At 43.7% G+C, this 16,795-nt stretch overlaps 1 protein-coding gene across 8 annotated transcripts in view; it reads right to left on the bottom strand.

Annotated features, from left to right (window-relative positions):
- Positions 1–16,795, bottom strand: part of Kcnma1 (potassium calcium-activated channel subfamily M alpha 1) — a 740,126-nt gene that overhangs the window by 365,805 nt on the left and 357,526 nt on the right. For all 8 annotated transcript variants that reach the window (XM_057786232.1, XM_057786233.1, XM_057786234.1 and 5 more), the window contains exon 3: positions 6,595–6,656. In XM_057786232.1, coding sequence (XP_057642215.1) covers positions 6,595–6,656 — 62 coding nt within the window. The remainder of the gene's footprint in view (positions 1–6,594; positions 6,657–16,795) is intronic.

The raw sequence follows: 16,795 nt of genomic DNA, 5'->3' as shown, positions 1-16,795 counted from the left end.
CCTTCCTACAAAACTTTTAGGGGCCAACTTTTCCTATACTCTGCTAGTTAAATAACATTAAATCTCATGCAACATGATGCAAAACTGTGAAACAGTAAACCTTGCAACTCTGCAAGGATGAAAATTGAGACAGAGTACCAAATAATATGCACAGCAAAGTAGGTATATGAGTGGGTGAGAATCCTCCCTTGGAAGGATTCCTCTGGGAATGAGGAGCCTTGATAACCATCAGCTTCCCCGTGACCACAACAGTTATAGGTGGATGGCTGGTGACAGGAACCCCCAAGCACTATCTGCTATAGACTTGGCTCTCAGGATGAGAATGGCGATATGAAAGATGAAAAGATGAAGGCAGAGGATGTGACAGGGCAAGGGGAAGCAGCTCCCAGTTTTACAACATCTGCACCAAGCTCAAGCTCTTTCTGTGACTTCTCTAATTTGGAAGTTCACTCCTTGACAGCAAGCAATAGCAGGGTGGAGATAGGGGGTGGAGATTTTTATTGTTATTTATTTATTTATTTATTTTTGGTTTTTCGAGATAGGGTTTCTCTGTAGCTTTAGAGCCTGCCCTGGAACTAGCTCTTGTAGACCAGGCTGGTCCCCAACTCACAGAGATCCGCCTGCCTCTGCCTTCCGAGTGCTGGGATAAAAGGCGTGACCTCCACAGTTGGCATGAGTTGGTGGGGCTGTAGAATGAGATCCTGGATCCACTGTTTGTTGGCTATGTGGCTGAAAGCAAATTTCAAGTTCCAGACTTCTAACCAGTAAAGTGAGAATGATAAAACTCCACACAGGGTGTTAGAAGAAGCTACTGAGCTTGTATGTGATGTGCTTAGCACGCTAATTCATATGTATAGCACAGCAATGAGAATCCAAATTCCCTTCAGTCTTTGGTTAGCTTTCAAACTTGTGTGTATGTGTGTGTGATTAACGTGCATATGTCTGGGTGGATATTTGCATGCAGATGTTTGTGCACACACATGTGCACATGAATGTGGAGACCACAGGTTGAAATAAGGTATGCTCCTCCGTTGCTCTCCACTTTACTTTTTGAGATAGAATTAGCCATTAAACCTGGTGCTCACAGACGTGACTAGAGTACCCACGGACCGATTATCTCGTCTACCCCTTAGCACAGGGTCTACAGACACAGGGCACCTCACTCAGTTTTTATTAGTGCTGGCAATCTGAACTTAGGACCACGTGCTTTTGTGGTAAGCATCTGAGCCATCTCCCAATCACGATTCTTTGGGAAAAAAAATTATCAGATGAAGGAGAGGTCAGGATATCTATGAAAGAGAGTGGCAGGTAAAACTGCGAAGTAAACTAACAGGTTGGCCTGAATCACTGGGTATCTGAATTATAATAATAGTGTCTGTTGTGTTTCCAGAGACTGTGGAAACAATCTGGTGGGTTTGTATTGCAAATCCACATATAATTATCTGTAACCATACTTAATCATAAGCACTGTCACTACCTGGGGATTTAAGATTTTCACGTTAAAGCTGTGGAAGTGAATGACTGACTGATGAATGAATGAGTGAATGAATATAAAGCGAATAAATAAAATTTATGAAGACTGAGAAGAGTGCATTCTCTGGCAATGGAGCACTTGGATAGGATACACTACAGAATCTGCGCTGTAGATCCCCCACCCCCCATTTCCTAATGTCCATCTCACTCAAATTGCAGGGCTTGAGCCAGAAGCCAAAAGCAAAAGCTGGCAATGCCAGCAGGCATCCCCAACTGTGCACCAGCCATTCTGGTGCAGCTAGAGTCATTAAGGGAGATTTTAACAATGCATAAGCTTTCCGCTTCACTCTGCTAACAGCAGGTGGTATGCCTTTCAGAACTGAGGCTTCTTTGAAGTCGCCAGTGAGCAGGACCTGACCTTCATTTCCAGTATATGCAGCATTAAATATTCATAATCCACGTAACCGAAGCATAAGAAGGAGCAGCATTTAAGCATGAATCAAAGGAATAAATATCTCCCATGTGAGTCACCCTTTCCCAGAATGCCACTGGAAAACTGCAAATGCACAGAGCTTTGAGAGCTGTTGTTTCTTCCAACTTTCTCTTTAAAGAAAAAAGGAAGCAGTAAGGACTGCTGCCTTATACCCTCCATGGGTACTACCCCTCACGAGGACATTATGAGGTCTCCCACCCCTTATTATTCCAGAAGTATTACTGATCTGGTGACGCAACAGTTATAGTAACAGTCACAGGGAAGTGAGAAGCACATCTGACTTGGCTGTACAATTTAAAAATTATTTAGTGTATATATGTGTGTGTACATGTTTGTGTGTGTATGATATGTGTGTAAGTATGGACAGATATGTGCCACAGTACAGGTGTGGGGGTCAGAAGAAGTCTCGAGAGCATGTTCTCACCGTCCATTATGTTGAGGGAGAGTCTCTCTTGTGTCTGATACTGTGCTGTATATTCCGTGCCAATTGACCCATGTGCTTCTAGAGGATTCTTCTGTCTCCGCTTCCCATATCACCACAGGAGTGCTAGTTTACAGAAGCATATCACCACATCTACCTCTGTAAGATGGGTTCCAGGGATTAAATTCCATTTGTCAGCCTTATGTAGCGATGCCTTTCTCTTGCTGAAGCATCTCCTTGGAGTCTGATTGTACGCTTTTAAAAGTCTTTGCTTTATAGAAATCAGGGTGCACAGGAGAAAGAGTACACACAGAATCACCAAGGTCAGAGTTAGAAGGTGGGGCATCTGGAGAGCATGGACCACTGAAGGATGGGATTGCAGGTCTCACGAAGGAATTGGTATTTCTTCCATCCCAATCAGGTGTTGCTGTAACACCCCCTTTGTCTGAATTTTTCCAGTGTCTCCCACTGGGATAATGGAGCACCCTTTGAACCTATTTTTAATGTGATTCTCTTTATCTGTTGACTTCAGGACAATATTGTGGAGCTAAATAGTCATCACTAGAAATAACCCAAATGGTTCTTTCCACAGAGATCACATGAAGAAACTGAAGATCCAAAGGGGGTATTTGCAAAAATATCATTGAACAAGACTTTCTTGGGGATCTGTCTGTCTTGGATTAAGGACTGAAAGCTCAGCAAAGATGTGTGGAATATTGTAGTCGATGATTTTCCATAGGTGAGCAAGATGACAAATTACAATTACAATCACACCTGTCAATCACAGTGTTCCCCTCAACTGAGTTGCCTTTCTGCTGTGACTCAGTGAGGCACAATAAGAATCTGCTCTGCTTGCCCATGTGCAAGGTCTAACTCAGCCCATCTGAGAACAGTCAACTGAGTCCACCCGGGACTGTTTCATAAGCTCATCTGCCTCCTTCACATAACTCTTTTTAAATCTTTTAAAATTTTTCTATGTGTGTGGCTTACGCACGTGTGGCATACTTGCAAGCAGAGATCAGAAGAGAATGTCAGGTGTCTTGCTTTGTCACCCTCTGACTTAGTCCTTTAAAGCACAGTCTCCCACCAAGCCCAGAGCTAAGATGGCAGTCAAACAAGCCCCTCTTGATCCTCCTGTCTCTATCCCCCAAAGCTCTAGAATTACAGGCACACAGGATCATGCTCAGTTTTCCAGGAAAGTTTTGGTGACGTAAACTCAGGTCTTCATGCTTGCTCAGGAGATGCTCTTACCCACTGGGTCATCTCCATGACCCCACTTTGCACTTCCCAAAGGGCCAGGTGTGGTAAGCTTTGCATTCAGTTTCTGTAACTGGGAGATTTCCAGTCTACCAACTGGGTGAAGACAGCTCTGGCTAATTGTAATGAGAGAATCGGTTTTACAAACCATCTCAATCCAAAGAGCATGACTCTTGACCTATTTATTTGTAGAAGGTTAACACTAATACAAATTCACCTCAAGAATACCAGATATTTTTTCCTAGGGTAATGACTTGCTAATATTTTTAAGTGAAATTTAAGCTCCTTTTAATATAGTCAGCCAAGATATTTCTATTAAATCAGTAGTTGTTTAAAAGATAGACTTCAAGAATTTGCCTTCTTTCTCATGTTCATTAAATTTATAGTTTGTATTTAGAGTTTCATCTCAAATCATTCACAACACTTGATTACAATTGGATTAATAGATTACATTGGGTATTCTGACTATGCCTCAGACCTAATGCTAAGACCCTTTAATAAAATTCCTCACATTGTGGTGACCCCAACCAGAAAATTTTCATTGCTACCTACCTCATAATTAATTTTGCCACTGCAATTAATTTTAATGTAAATATCTGATATGCAGATAGTCTGTGGTAACCCTCATGAAAGGATATATTTGGACCCAAAGGGGTAGTGACCCATAGATTGAGAACCATGTCTCTAGGCTTACCATAAAGTTAGCACTATAGATTTTACTTTATTTCATCTTCTTAAACTGAGCGTGCCTAATGGATCCCCCTAGAAAGATGGATTCTCTATGTAGGCTGCTTATTGGCTTCTCCACAGGTTGGAGTCTTTTAGGCTATAATCTCAGGCCAGATGAAGAGGTAGAACTAAAAAGCAGAGTTATGTATGTAGCGACAGGTGTTTTGCTAAACTAAGTCTTTTATAACAAACCACACAGTTTGCTTGGTTAGGAGAGGAGAGAGGCTGACACCTTACGAGGACTTGGTCAGCACCCGTGCGGAATGAAGACAATCTTGTATCTAAGATCACTGGCATTTTTGCTGGGGAAAGTGAAAAACAGAACTGAAGATCAGCCTTGGTACAGACTCTTTGCATGACCCTAAAAGAACCAGAATGACAGAGTTTCTAACATCAACTTCAGCAAGACTTAGCAGAGTCAGGACTAATCCCAAAGGACTGGAGGCTCGCGAGACATCAGCGGAGAGCATCCACTTAGGGGAACAGCATGCTTTGCCATCCTCTCCCAAGGAAGACCAGACTCTAAAAGGCCTAAGATTGACTCCTAGTAGACACAATTTAAAGAAGACACCATCCAAATCAATCGACCAGCAACATTTTATTTCCATAGCATACAAAGGGGCAGAAAGGGAGACGAAGGAAAGGCAGGCATGGCCGAGGCGTCTGTCCTTTTAACAGCGCTCCACACTCACCTTCACATGAGTGTGTGCTCTCTCTGGGACACACAGATTACATGTTCGAACCTCCTTCCTAAGCCCCAGCACGGGTGTTGGCAGGGTTTGTACCCCATGACCCCTGAAGAGAGATTGGAGAGAGATGACCAACGGCTTAAGAGTTCCAGTTCACTTCAAATGTGGTCCAGAATCTCTGAGTAAATACAAGAAGAGGCCTTACCTTAACACCAAGACCACTGGAGTCTTCCAGACCAAATTATGCTCTTCTTTTTCTTGACTGAGGATTTCAGATGAAATAAACATCACAACCTTGTCCCCTGAGGATGTCTAAAGGACCCAGGGCTCAAGACAGGTGAGGGCACAGGCTGTGTCTGAGGTGGGCTAAGAGACTCCTGAAGGCCTCATACTTGGCAGATTCTAGACATGGATGAGTAGACATGTTTCTTTTATTTTCCTGGAGTGACAGTTTGGCCTCTAGAGCCAAACGTACAAAATCCCCTGGCTAGTGATCAGATAGCTCTGGGAAATTCAGAATTTAGGTGTGCCATGGGGAAAAAACACTAAGTTCAGAATTGCGGCATATCTAATAACTAACAGGAACACAAGGCAGATGTCTCAGGATCAAAGTCTAGGGTCTACCAAGGATAAGTATTAGAAGGAAAAACAGTCTCAAAGTATTCAATGAGGCTGGAAAGCTCAAGGGCTCTTTTCCTTGTCTAGAGCTGTCAAAAAACAGACAAGCAAATTCATCCCCAGATCTGTCTGCTTCAGATGCTGTCAACTTTGAGATTGTAGTAGGATAGCTGGAATGAGTGATGCAACCAGTAGTGGTACCCACAGCATTTAATGGTAGCCATGGTGACTGGTCTCATCCGCCTCCCAGACGGCCTTCACCATCTGTGAACTATGCTTACCCTGGAGCACCAGATCACTAAACTGCCAGCCAAAGGGTCTGCATGAGCGCTGTTCTCTACAGGTTCTCAGACTGCCACAGACCTGTCTCTGGGTGTCCTCATGAACAGCCTCAGCACATTTCCTGCTCTCCTTCCATAAGTGAAGAAACACAGCGACCATTCCTTCAGTGGCATATTCTATTGGCAGGTGAAATCCTAGAGCAGGGTTTTCCAATCTATGCCCCCATATGACCTAAGCCTGGATGATAAGTAGATCCTATGACTGGGACCAGAATGGCTCAGACTCGTCTCTTGGATTCTGTCACCCCTTCCAGAGGTTTCACATTCCCAGTAAAACCTTGACTTCTTGGCATCTTCAGTACAAACACTCCATCAGGAACCAGCTCATTACAAACAAATACCCAGCAATGATGCTTGGTCCCCAAGCGCCTCTCCCTCCCATAACAGCATAATAGCCTTCCTTTTGAGAGAATGTTTTCCCATTCAGAGATGCAACACAGAGCAGCCCTGCCTTCATCCAAGCCTTCAGCACACAGGAGATTCTTGCAAAGGCCAGTGTTAATTAAGTACATCAACGTAAGGGGTCACAATTGACCTAGAAAAATGGGCAAGACAACATATATGCATACTCACTTTGACGAGTCTATGAAGTATATTACAAGGGCACCAATGCTGAGAGCAAAGACTAACACGACCTGCAAAAAAAGATAAACATTTCATTACTTAAGGGCCGGGACCAGAATGTTTGCATTTCTGATAGGCAGCAACGGTTGTTTGAGGCACAGTGCTTACTACCTCCAGAACCTGCTTCCATATCTCCTGTGTTCATAGTCCTGCAACAATTCTGATGATGGCTCTTCACCCAGGAGTGGGAGCAACCTTGTTCCTGGCCAATAGGGGTCAGGGCAGACTTCTCCATGTCAAGTCCTTGGATTTTTCTTATCTGGCCCTGTCACCTCAAGGACCAGCTTCTCTACAATTGAAGTCAATAAACTTCAAAGGGAAAGAGAAAGTACAAAGGCTTGGGAGGATGTAGTCTTTCCTCCTCTACCTGCCCTAGGACTTAAAGGGAATGATCACTTCTAACAGCTTTGTTGAGCTAGAAAATACACCCATTTTAAGTGAATTCTTCAGTGGCCTTTGGGAAATTTACCAACCTATGTGACACCATTGTGATCCAGCTGCAGAACATTTTTATCATCTCAATAAGATCCTTCTTGCTTGTGAAATTAATAATCCCTGCTCTAGCCTCTAGTCCCAGACACTAATCTGCTTTCTGTCACTATATGAAAAATATCTTTTTGAAAAGCACACATTTGCTACTACAGATGTCTCTTTGAATGTGTATGTGTGTGTATATTTGTAGTTATGGGTATACACACACTTCTATATAGATATAAATTTTCTCTATTCAGTGTGTGCTTATAGGATTTCTCAAGTATGAAAAGGTAAATCATTTTAGTGCAAAAAAGCCAATTAGGTCATACATCTGGCCAGTTAGTTATATGACAATCTCTAAGCTGTTATGCACTCACTCAAGATCAGTCATTACGAATACAAAAGACAGTTTTGGCATCTCCTTCAATGTGCTCCTGCTACATAAAAGTCCATCAGGCTGCCACTGACACTTCTGTCCTTCACCCAAGGTTCCAATGTGTTCATTTCATCTTTCACAGAGGAGACAATTACTGCAAATAAAAGATGGTACCATAAAAACAGATGCTAAGAGCCAACAATTAAGGCTGAGATCAGAAATGAAACATCATCACCACACACAATGCCTGCCTAATGCTCAAACCCAGCCCTTTAGATATACTCAAATCCTAAAGAGACTGCAGGGAAGATCCTTAGAAATGTCGATCTCCACAAGCCACATGAGAAAATTGGTTGGCATGGGATGATGGACAGAAGTTAACTCCACCGTTTGCAAAGACAAGGCATGATCAGGCTGTGGTGCACTACTGTGTGTGTGTGTGTGTGTGTGTGTGTGTGTGTATGTGTGTGTGTGTGTGTGTGTGTATGTAAAAGGGACTCTCATACTCCTGTTTTTCTGTGTATGCTAATATGGTTGATAAATAATGCAATGTGCATGTAATACTCATTTTAAACACTGTAAAACCCCATGAAACCATAGGAGAGAGATATCAGCTGGCTACACACTGGAAAACTGCTGGGCACAATACAAGGAGCACATAGTGTCCTCAACAACTGTGAGCATTCCTTTCTGAAGAGAAGCAGTGAGAGTACTACACAACTGGGGTCTGTTTCCCTCTTCTGCTTTGCTTTTCCAATCAAGGCTCCCAGGACACAAAAGCAGCTCCCACAGCCTATCTGCAATCACCAGCGCCCAGCTCCCATGCACTCGCCCTTGGTTGGCCCTGCCTCTTCACATGGGGTTCATTCACAAATTGTTTGCAAAGGTATACAGGAAACCAACACATAAGCAGGCCTCCACTTTTCATTCTACAGAAAATAGCATTAGATTAATTTGGAGCTGAGCTGCTATTTTTGAGCCAGAAGCAGTTAGATCCCGGCCCTGACCTCATTCTCAGAAAGCTGCAAAGGGAAGGAGCATGATCCTAACAGAGGGGAGGGGACTCTTCATTCATAAACAGCGGATCGGGCACTGATCTCTTCCCACTTAATGCCATCTGTGCATGAAGGCTGAGCTTCAGCAGGGCTCACTAGACAGTCCTACGCCACCAAATGCTGTATGTTATTAAAGGGAAATCAAAAGCCCTTGCAAATGACCCCCTCTTTCTGTGAGAAGTCAGTCTTAGCACTCCTGAGAAAGCATCTTTTCCCAGAAGCAGGACGGCCAGAGTCACAGACACTAATTTGCTCCAGCAGCCTCCACGTGGGAATAATGAATCACTTATTTAAGCAAATCAATCAATGACAAGAGTGTTTGGAATACACCCTGCTGTCCTCTTAAAAGTCAAACAGCAGCATTCTCAAAGAGGGTAAGAACCAAAGGAACATGGGAGGAATATGACCCTTTACAGCACCTCTGCTAACGCCACCTAGGCTTGCATCCTGTGTCCTGCCAGAAGGCTTTCTCTCAGGGAGATTGGGGAATGCAGACTGTTCTGCCCACCAGGAGCCACTAACACCTGCCTACATGCGAAAAACAAAATAACAGTGCTGCTCAGCAGGAAGGTGAACTGTGCGTGTAAACTTCATACTTACTCACGTGTCTTGTTATCATGTCAGGCTTGCGTACACTGTCATCCTAGACTTAGGGCATGCAGAAATGTGGCCATGAAAACGTGAGCTTGAGAGACTTGGAAACTTGTTACATGAGTCTTTCAAAACCACCAAAGCAGAAGGCTCAGCTTGCCCTCTTTCTCCACATTCTCCCTCCCTCCCTCCCTCCCTCCCTCCCTCCCTCCCTCCCTCCCTCCCTCCCTCCCTCCCTCTCTTTCTCTCCCTCTCTCTCTAAAGTAAACAGCGGCCAGTGAGTAAAGATACTTGGCCAAGGAGCAAGTCTGGAAAAAGCCAGCTAAAGTAGGTGAAGTGAGCAGATTCCATAAAGCTCTCCTCTAACCTCTGCGTCTGCGCTGTAGTGTGCACCCATATACGCACATCATGCACACACAGAGAATGATAAACAAGCCCTATGTGGTTACATAATTAGTAGTCAGTTATGTGTGGGGAGGTACAGATAATGTAGGCTAAAGCCACTGGCGCATACCATCAATCAAGAGACAGAGGAGGAGTTAGAGGAGCTTAGGGGTACTATGGGATCTTGTCTCAGTATCTCTTTGTTCTCTAAGTAGTAGTTCTTTATTCAAGTTACGACGGCTCTCCCGCTGCTCCGGAAGCACAGAGCTACTGAAGATTCTTCTGCATGCTTCTATAGCCCAGTGATAAGGAGGATGAACGTCCACAGGATAGGGAAAGATGGCACTAAACAAATCACAAGACCCTACCTTTGCAGACAGCAAAATGCATGTGTTCTCCAGCAGCTAAGTCAGAATAACCTTTAAAATGACCAGCCTTTCCCATGCAAGAGCCTGTATGTGCTAGTATGATCTAAGAGATCCTTTGCTCTATGCCTGGCGTGACACATGTTCTGATAGCCATGAACAGAGTTGGCATAGCTTGTCTAACTCCTCTTGGGCACTTCCATTTTGTGTGCATCCTTTGGCTGAATATACAGAGGCAAATTATTTACCCATAACCTTTTGTCCTGAGTCCACTCAAATTCCAGGAGAAGCTAATGCTGTCAAGAAAGACCAGACCCCAAATAAGGACAATTATTCATGAAGATGAAGCTGAATTCTAGAACGTAGGTAACCATCTTACTGAAGCCAGATAGGTCCCAAAGGTAGTAGTGTGGATAGTTATGAACAGATCAGTGTCTCATCAGACCACTTTGTAGGTTTACATTGCAGAACAGGAGCTGGAACAAAGATGGAGCAGGGATTGGGTGTATACCCAAAGGATTCTCAATCTTACCACAAGGATATGTGTTCAACTAAGTTCATAGCAGCATTGTTTGTCATAGCCAGAACCTGGAAACAACCTAAATGCTCCTCAACCAAAGAATGGATAAGGAAAATGTGGTATATTTACACAATGGAGTACTACACAGCAGAAAAAATAATGACATCTTGAAATTTGCAGGCAAATGGGTGGATCTAGAAAACAAAATATTGAGAGAGGTAACCCAGACCCAGACAAATATAATATGTATTCACTCATAAGTGGCTTTTACACATAAAGCAAAGAAAATCAGCCTACAATTCACAATCCCAGAGAACCTAGACAACAGTGAGAACCTTAAGAGAGACATACACAGATCTAATCTATGGAAAATAAAAAAAGACAAGATCTCCTGAGTAAATTGGGAACATGGGGGCCATGAGAGGATTGATGGGGAGGGGAGAGATAGGGTGGGGAGCAGAGAAAAATGTATAGCTCAATAAAATAAAAAAAATGGTGGAGCAGTGATAGGCAAGAGCCTACTCTGACTAGGACTGCTTTGTCATGCCCATCCCCTGCCCTCCTTTGAAGCCTAAACCTCATGTCAATATCACTAAGACAGACATGGGGTCATCTGGACCTTTTTACCCATGTCTCTTTCCAATGTGGCCATATTGAATAATATATCTTTTCTTCTGCTGTTCAGTATTACTTGTGACTTTAACAGGGCTGAGTTTGTCTTCTTGGGGCTTCTAGAGTCCAGACTTACACCATTAAAAACCTGCAGTTACAATACCAAATACTGTGTCTATTTCCAGAGTTCCAGGTCCATTTTAAAAAAAAAAAAAAAAAAAAGAAAGGAAAGGAAAGCAACTTGATAAGCATCGTTGGAACAATAAAATGTTAGTCATCTATTTTCAGAACCTGAAATGAAACATGGCAAATGTTTGCACCAAAGAATGCCGGAGGACACACAGTGTATTATACCACACACACACACACACACACACACACACACACACACACACACAGTCTATCCTCTTTATCATGAGAAGTCTAGACATGAACCGAGATGAAAGTAAGCAAGACTGGCAGCCATCTTCCTGGATGGAAACACCAGCAAGCCATGAAGCTGGTCCAAATGCCCATGGGATGGGGAATATCAGAAAAAATGAGAAACCAGTATGGATATGCATGACACATTCCCCTCCGTTACTGAAGCTGCAGGGAAAGGCAAATCCAGTGAAACTGATGCAGGCATATAGGGCATAGAGTGGAAAGCTACAGAGCAAAGACTCCAAAATTAGCACATAAAAAGAAAAAATTAGCAAGGGGAAGGCTGGGAGAAAATTTGGCTGAGGCCAACAAATAGGTGCAAAGGTAAGAGTACTCCAATGGATCATTTTAGTGTTAAACAGCCCAGTCTTGTGGGGAGACTTCAGATGCTACTGAGACATTGACACACGAGGTTATATGTAGAACTATATATAACAGAACATATACAGAAAAGTCAATATGCAAATTATCCCAAATACCTGTGTTGTGGAATATGAAAGCTCAAATTTTTTATACATCATGATTATATGATATGAACTCTTTGATCTAATGATCTAATCCACTTTCTCCCTTGAAAAGGGTTCTTTTTCTTTCTTTCTTTCCTTCTTTTTCCTTTTTAAAGTTTTTGCTGCTCTTTTGAGACAAGGTTTATCTGTGTAACAGTCCTGGTTGTCCTGGAACTCACTCTGTAGTCCAGAATGACCTCATACTCACAGGTATCTGCCTGTCTCTGCCTCCTGAGTAATGGGATTAAAGGTGTGTGCAACCACCACCCAGCAGTGGAATCTTTCTTAATAAATTCTCTTATTCTGCTTGTTACCATCTATAAGTCTCTGTCCAACTCTTTGTTCGGGGATACAAGAAACTGGCCCCTCCCTAGAGCCTGTAGCAGTGAGAACACAGGTGACCGAGTGATGCAAAGAGGCTCTGCGGGGATGCCCGAGACCTTCGATTCCAGCTGTCAGGTTTGTAACCGTCCTGGTAAGAGTGGTTTTAACACACTTCAGTCCTCAGACTGCTAAGACAATGGACCTTCAAGGAATTAGAATTTTCCCAGGAATTTTGTGTTGGGTGAAGGGAAAGCCTGGGGTCTTGGTGCCAACTAGACGGGGAGCTTGCCTCAAGAAAGAGAATTTGTACAGTTCTGACAACCTGTCTGAGATCCTTGCAGGACAAACGGGAGGCAGACACTGATGGGTCTGTGATGGGCAGGACCACACTGGACCAGGGAACCTCTTCCCTCACAGCAGCGCCTTGAAGATGAATGGGGAGAAAGGGGGTGCTGTATCTCTAAACATCTTTATTTGGTCCTCTTCCCACGGTGGCCACATCAAACAAATCTTTCTCTGATTTCACTGTTACTCACTTCTCTCCTTGGCCTACTGAAGAGAGGTATGGACTTGCCTTATTAGGACTGCTCAGACACTGGGTTTTGAACCTGACAACTTAAGTAACAGGCTGAGCCACAGGCTTTCAATGGTCCCATGAGAATCATAGGCCTTCAGAGATGGATCTGGAGCTAAGGCTGGAGGGAATCACATCCCTGGGAAGCTTTCCTGAAAGAGCAGAGGCAGAGTCTCCCTGTAAGATATCTCAGCAGGCATAAATGCTTACTGCCAAATCTGACACCCCAAGTTTGATGCCTGGAACCCACAAGGCAGTATGAGAGTAGGGGCTTTCCCGTCAGTTCTGACCTCCACGGGTATGCTGAGGGACGCAGTGCTCTGCACTAAATAAGTGCAGGAACGCCCTTGCTGGTAACAGAGAATCTCAAAACAAGGAGGGGGGGTGATCCCCTCCATTTACGTTAGGCTGGTCTCAAGAATCTGACGTGTGGCCAAGAGTGGGTGCTCCTGGATTCAAGTCATTAGGGGAAACAACTTAGCTCAAGTCAGAGATTAATTTACAAATGTCACCTTAACAATTAGCCCATTAGAACATATGCATGAGGCCTGCAGGCTCTGAGAATCTGCTAGGCATGCTCCAGAAAGTCCAGAGAGGAGGAGGAATTAATTCCTCCCTAAGCGGGCTTTTGTACATTCTCCTCAGCTCACAGCAGAACAAATGACCCTAATTAACGACGCTACGTGTTCGATGCTGAATCTGGCTACTGGCAGCGGAGACTTTTCTTGGAAAAAGGACAGTTTTCCGTATATGATGCTGAAGGCATGTGGCCTTTTTTTCTTATGGAGCTATAATTCATATATAATAAAATTAACTAGGTACAGAAAAATAAATAGATGGGGGATTACTAAAAGCGAAGCAATCTAGGGACAGTTTGCTTCTAAGAGAGGGGGTGCATTCCAACATCTAACTGCAATGTTGGGACCAGTGAGTTTAAAAACTTCAACAAACATCCCTTGAGTGTTAATGCACATGCCCCAGAGCAAGATAAGGGAAACATGAAGCCAAAGCAGGAAAATGAGGCTGACCTCTGCCCTCAGCAAGCGTGGAATCCGGAAGCTGAAATGAAATCAGGAGTCTCATAAATTTAAGAAACATCTTAAGGACAGAGTCCTTGAGAGGTTCAAGCACAGAAGTATGCCACTCCCATGCCACTCCCCGTAAGTGGAAGAGGAAGAGAGATGGGGAAAAAAAAAAAACCCAAGAAAACAAAGACTATCCCTGACATTCCAGGTGGGCCTGTGCTAGTGGACAGACTCCAGGTGTGAGGCATGATGGTCTGGGGCAAGGCGAGCAGCAGGGACCTCAGGGGCTCACTAGGCCCCATGCATGTGCTTAGCTCTTAGCACGTCATTTCATTTCCCTAGAAGTCAATTTCCATGTCTGTGAAATGCCAGAACTGGGAGAGAAGTGTGTTAGAAGAGGATCTTGGGAGCTCACGGACCACACTGAGTAAAAGAAGAATTTTCATCTGGAAAAGGAGGCACTCTTGCATGCCATCCTTATACCCTCCTGCATAATCACAATGTGGTGTGAGGACTACAAAGCCTCTGTGCCCAAGGGTCTTCTCTCGTCAAATTCCATGCACGGACTCCACAAATGTTCAGACTCACAGTGTGTGCTTTCAACACCGAAACCGATGGCTTATGCAGTCCATGAGCTCTCCAACCTGAGAGAGAGCTTAACTAAGAAGGGCTCTGAGGGGTCCCAAATCAGCTCTCTCCCCAGTCCCGGCCTCAGCTCTGACATCACAATAAAAACAAGTCAGGTCTGCCCATCCTCCTCCTCTTATGCTTCTTGGAGTCTGAAAGCCTGCACATTTTCTGTACATTTTAACCTCAGAAGCTCAGCCTGTATATCAGAGAGGGTTTTTTGTTGTTGTTGTTGTTTGGTTTTTAAGGGAAAGGGGGGTAGGAGTATTTTAATTACAAATTTATCAACTACAGTAATGTTTCTCCATTCCTAAATCTTAATGGTTCTCTTAAGTGCGTAGAATACTGGGATTCCAAAAGGTACTTTTGAATTAGAAATTTTAAAAGATTTATAGAGTATAGGACAGGTATTTTGACCAGATCATTTAAACCACTCAAATGTCCCACCTGATTGTCTGACAAACTGCATTTGAGTTATGAATGAGTACAAACAAATATGATATAAATTAATTCAGTGGAAACCCAAACTGCAAAGAAAGATGAAAAGAGAAATGTGTTCAAGAAATAAGCAAGTTGGGGTGAGATGCTGGGAATGGGGGGAGGCTGGGGTTGGGATGTATTGTATAAGAGAAGAATGGAGGATGAGGAGGAGGAGGAGGGGGAAGAAAGACAGTCAGAGGAAACAGTGCCTTCGAGGAATCATCATGCTGAGAACGCACAGGGTTTCAGGTGGGAGCAAACTGTGGTTTACTCACACCGAAGGTTTAGGTGTAAGGTTTGCTTTTCTCCATGTCTGGTGATGGTACTAGAACCCAGGCCTTGAGCATGCTCAGTACACACTCCACTACCAAGGTATGCCCCGGTCTCAAAGTCACACATAAAGTAGTCCAGCAGAAACGACTAGGATTTTACAGGCATTTTAAGGCATCTAAGGGAATCTAAAGGTTTCCCAAATGCACTCCTATGAAGTCATAATGGTCTGGAATATATGGGCACAGGGGAACCTCCACCAATAGCTTCCAATTATAACTCTAGTATGGAACAAAAACAAAATCTCTGACTGCACTGAGGCACTGAAAACTCTGGCCCACTTCTGGCTCTGTCTCAGACTCCTTCCCTCTCTAGACTTTAATTGCTGTAGACATTCAGAGCTTGTCCTTTCCCATTTGCTTCTTCCACCCCCTTCCTACCACAGGGCCTTTGCACATCCTGTTCCAGCCCAGAAGTGCCACTTGTCATAGGCTACCTAACATCAGAAATTAAGTTCACCAAACACCACAGTTCACATTCCCTGCCTACTGGACATAAGAAATGACCTGTAAGTACAGGTGCTTTGTGGCGGTCAGCAGTACAGCAATGGCATGTTTCTTTGCTGTCTTTTGATCAGCATGTCTCCCCTGTGCTGGACTACAAGTGCCCTGATGGCAGAGTACATGCCATGGGTTAACAAAAACTCTGCTCCATTATCTTTCAGTGCTCACTAAATAGATACATACTTAGGAAAAGGATCGGGAACACATTTGGAGATTGAATGCCCTAAAAACAAAAGAAGAGAAGGGTATGGATAAGACCCTAGAATGTGAAACCGGGGCGACAGTGAGATGTGGCTCCAGGTGACACAGGGCCCAGGGACCAGAGAGTGGGAATGAAGCGCACCCTAGAGGAGGGGGTCAGAGATGCAACGTGCATGCCTAAGAACCTGGACGCAGTTTGGAAACTGAGGAATGGGGCTGAAGTCAAGAAGGTAGAGTAGAAGGTGGCACCATACCAGAATAGCAAGAAGTAACCCATCAGGAAACAGAGAGAGGGGATTTAATTGGATGACAGAATCCTCAAGAGAAAAGGTTTTAAGCAAGTATGGGAGGCAGAACATTCACTGGTCCCTCGGCTACAAAGAGACAACCGAGGTCCAGAGATGAAGGAATGCGATATTAGGTATCCAGGAAAAACAAATCAACCACAGTGATGGACACACAGTACATTAAATGGAGATATAGAGAATGCAGATTTGGATGAAAATGAGGAATCTGTGAACCCAAGACACAAAGACACAAAGTAATACGAATATCATGCATATGTAATAAATGAATATACCAATGTGGGTGTATATAACATGTACACATATAACATACACACATGCCAGGGTCTTAGAGAGAAACTGACAGGTTACTAATCTCAAGCGGTGAATCTCTGTATGAATATTTACTAATGAAGTATGTGCACAGCAATAGATCTCTGTCTATTTTTAAATCAGGTCACCTCAAAAAATGACAACAGATAAAAATGAAGGCCCA

The sequence above is a fragment of the Chionomys nivalis genome, chromosome 12 (genome assembly GCF_950005125.1).
Source record: "Chionomys nivalis chromosome 12, mChiNiv1.1, whole genome shotgun sequence".
In the NCBI taxonomy this organism is placed as follows: domain Eukaryota; kingdom Metazoa; phylum Chordata; class Mammalia; order Rodentia; family Cricetidae; genus Chionomys; species Chionomys nivalis.
Note: the sequence above shows the minus strand (reverse complement) of the source record. Positions and strands in the feature narration are given on the sequence as shown.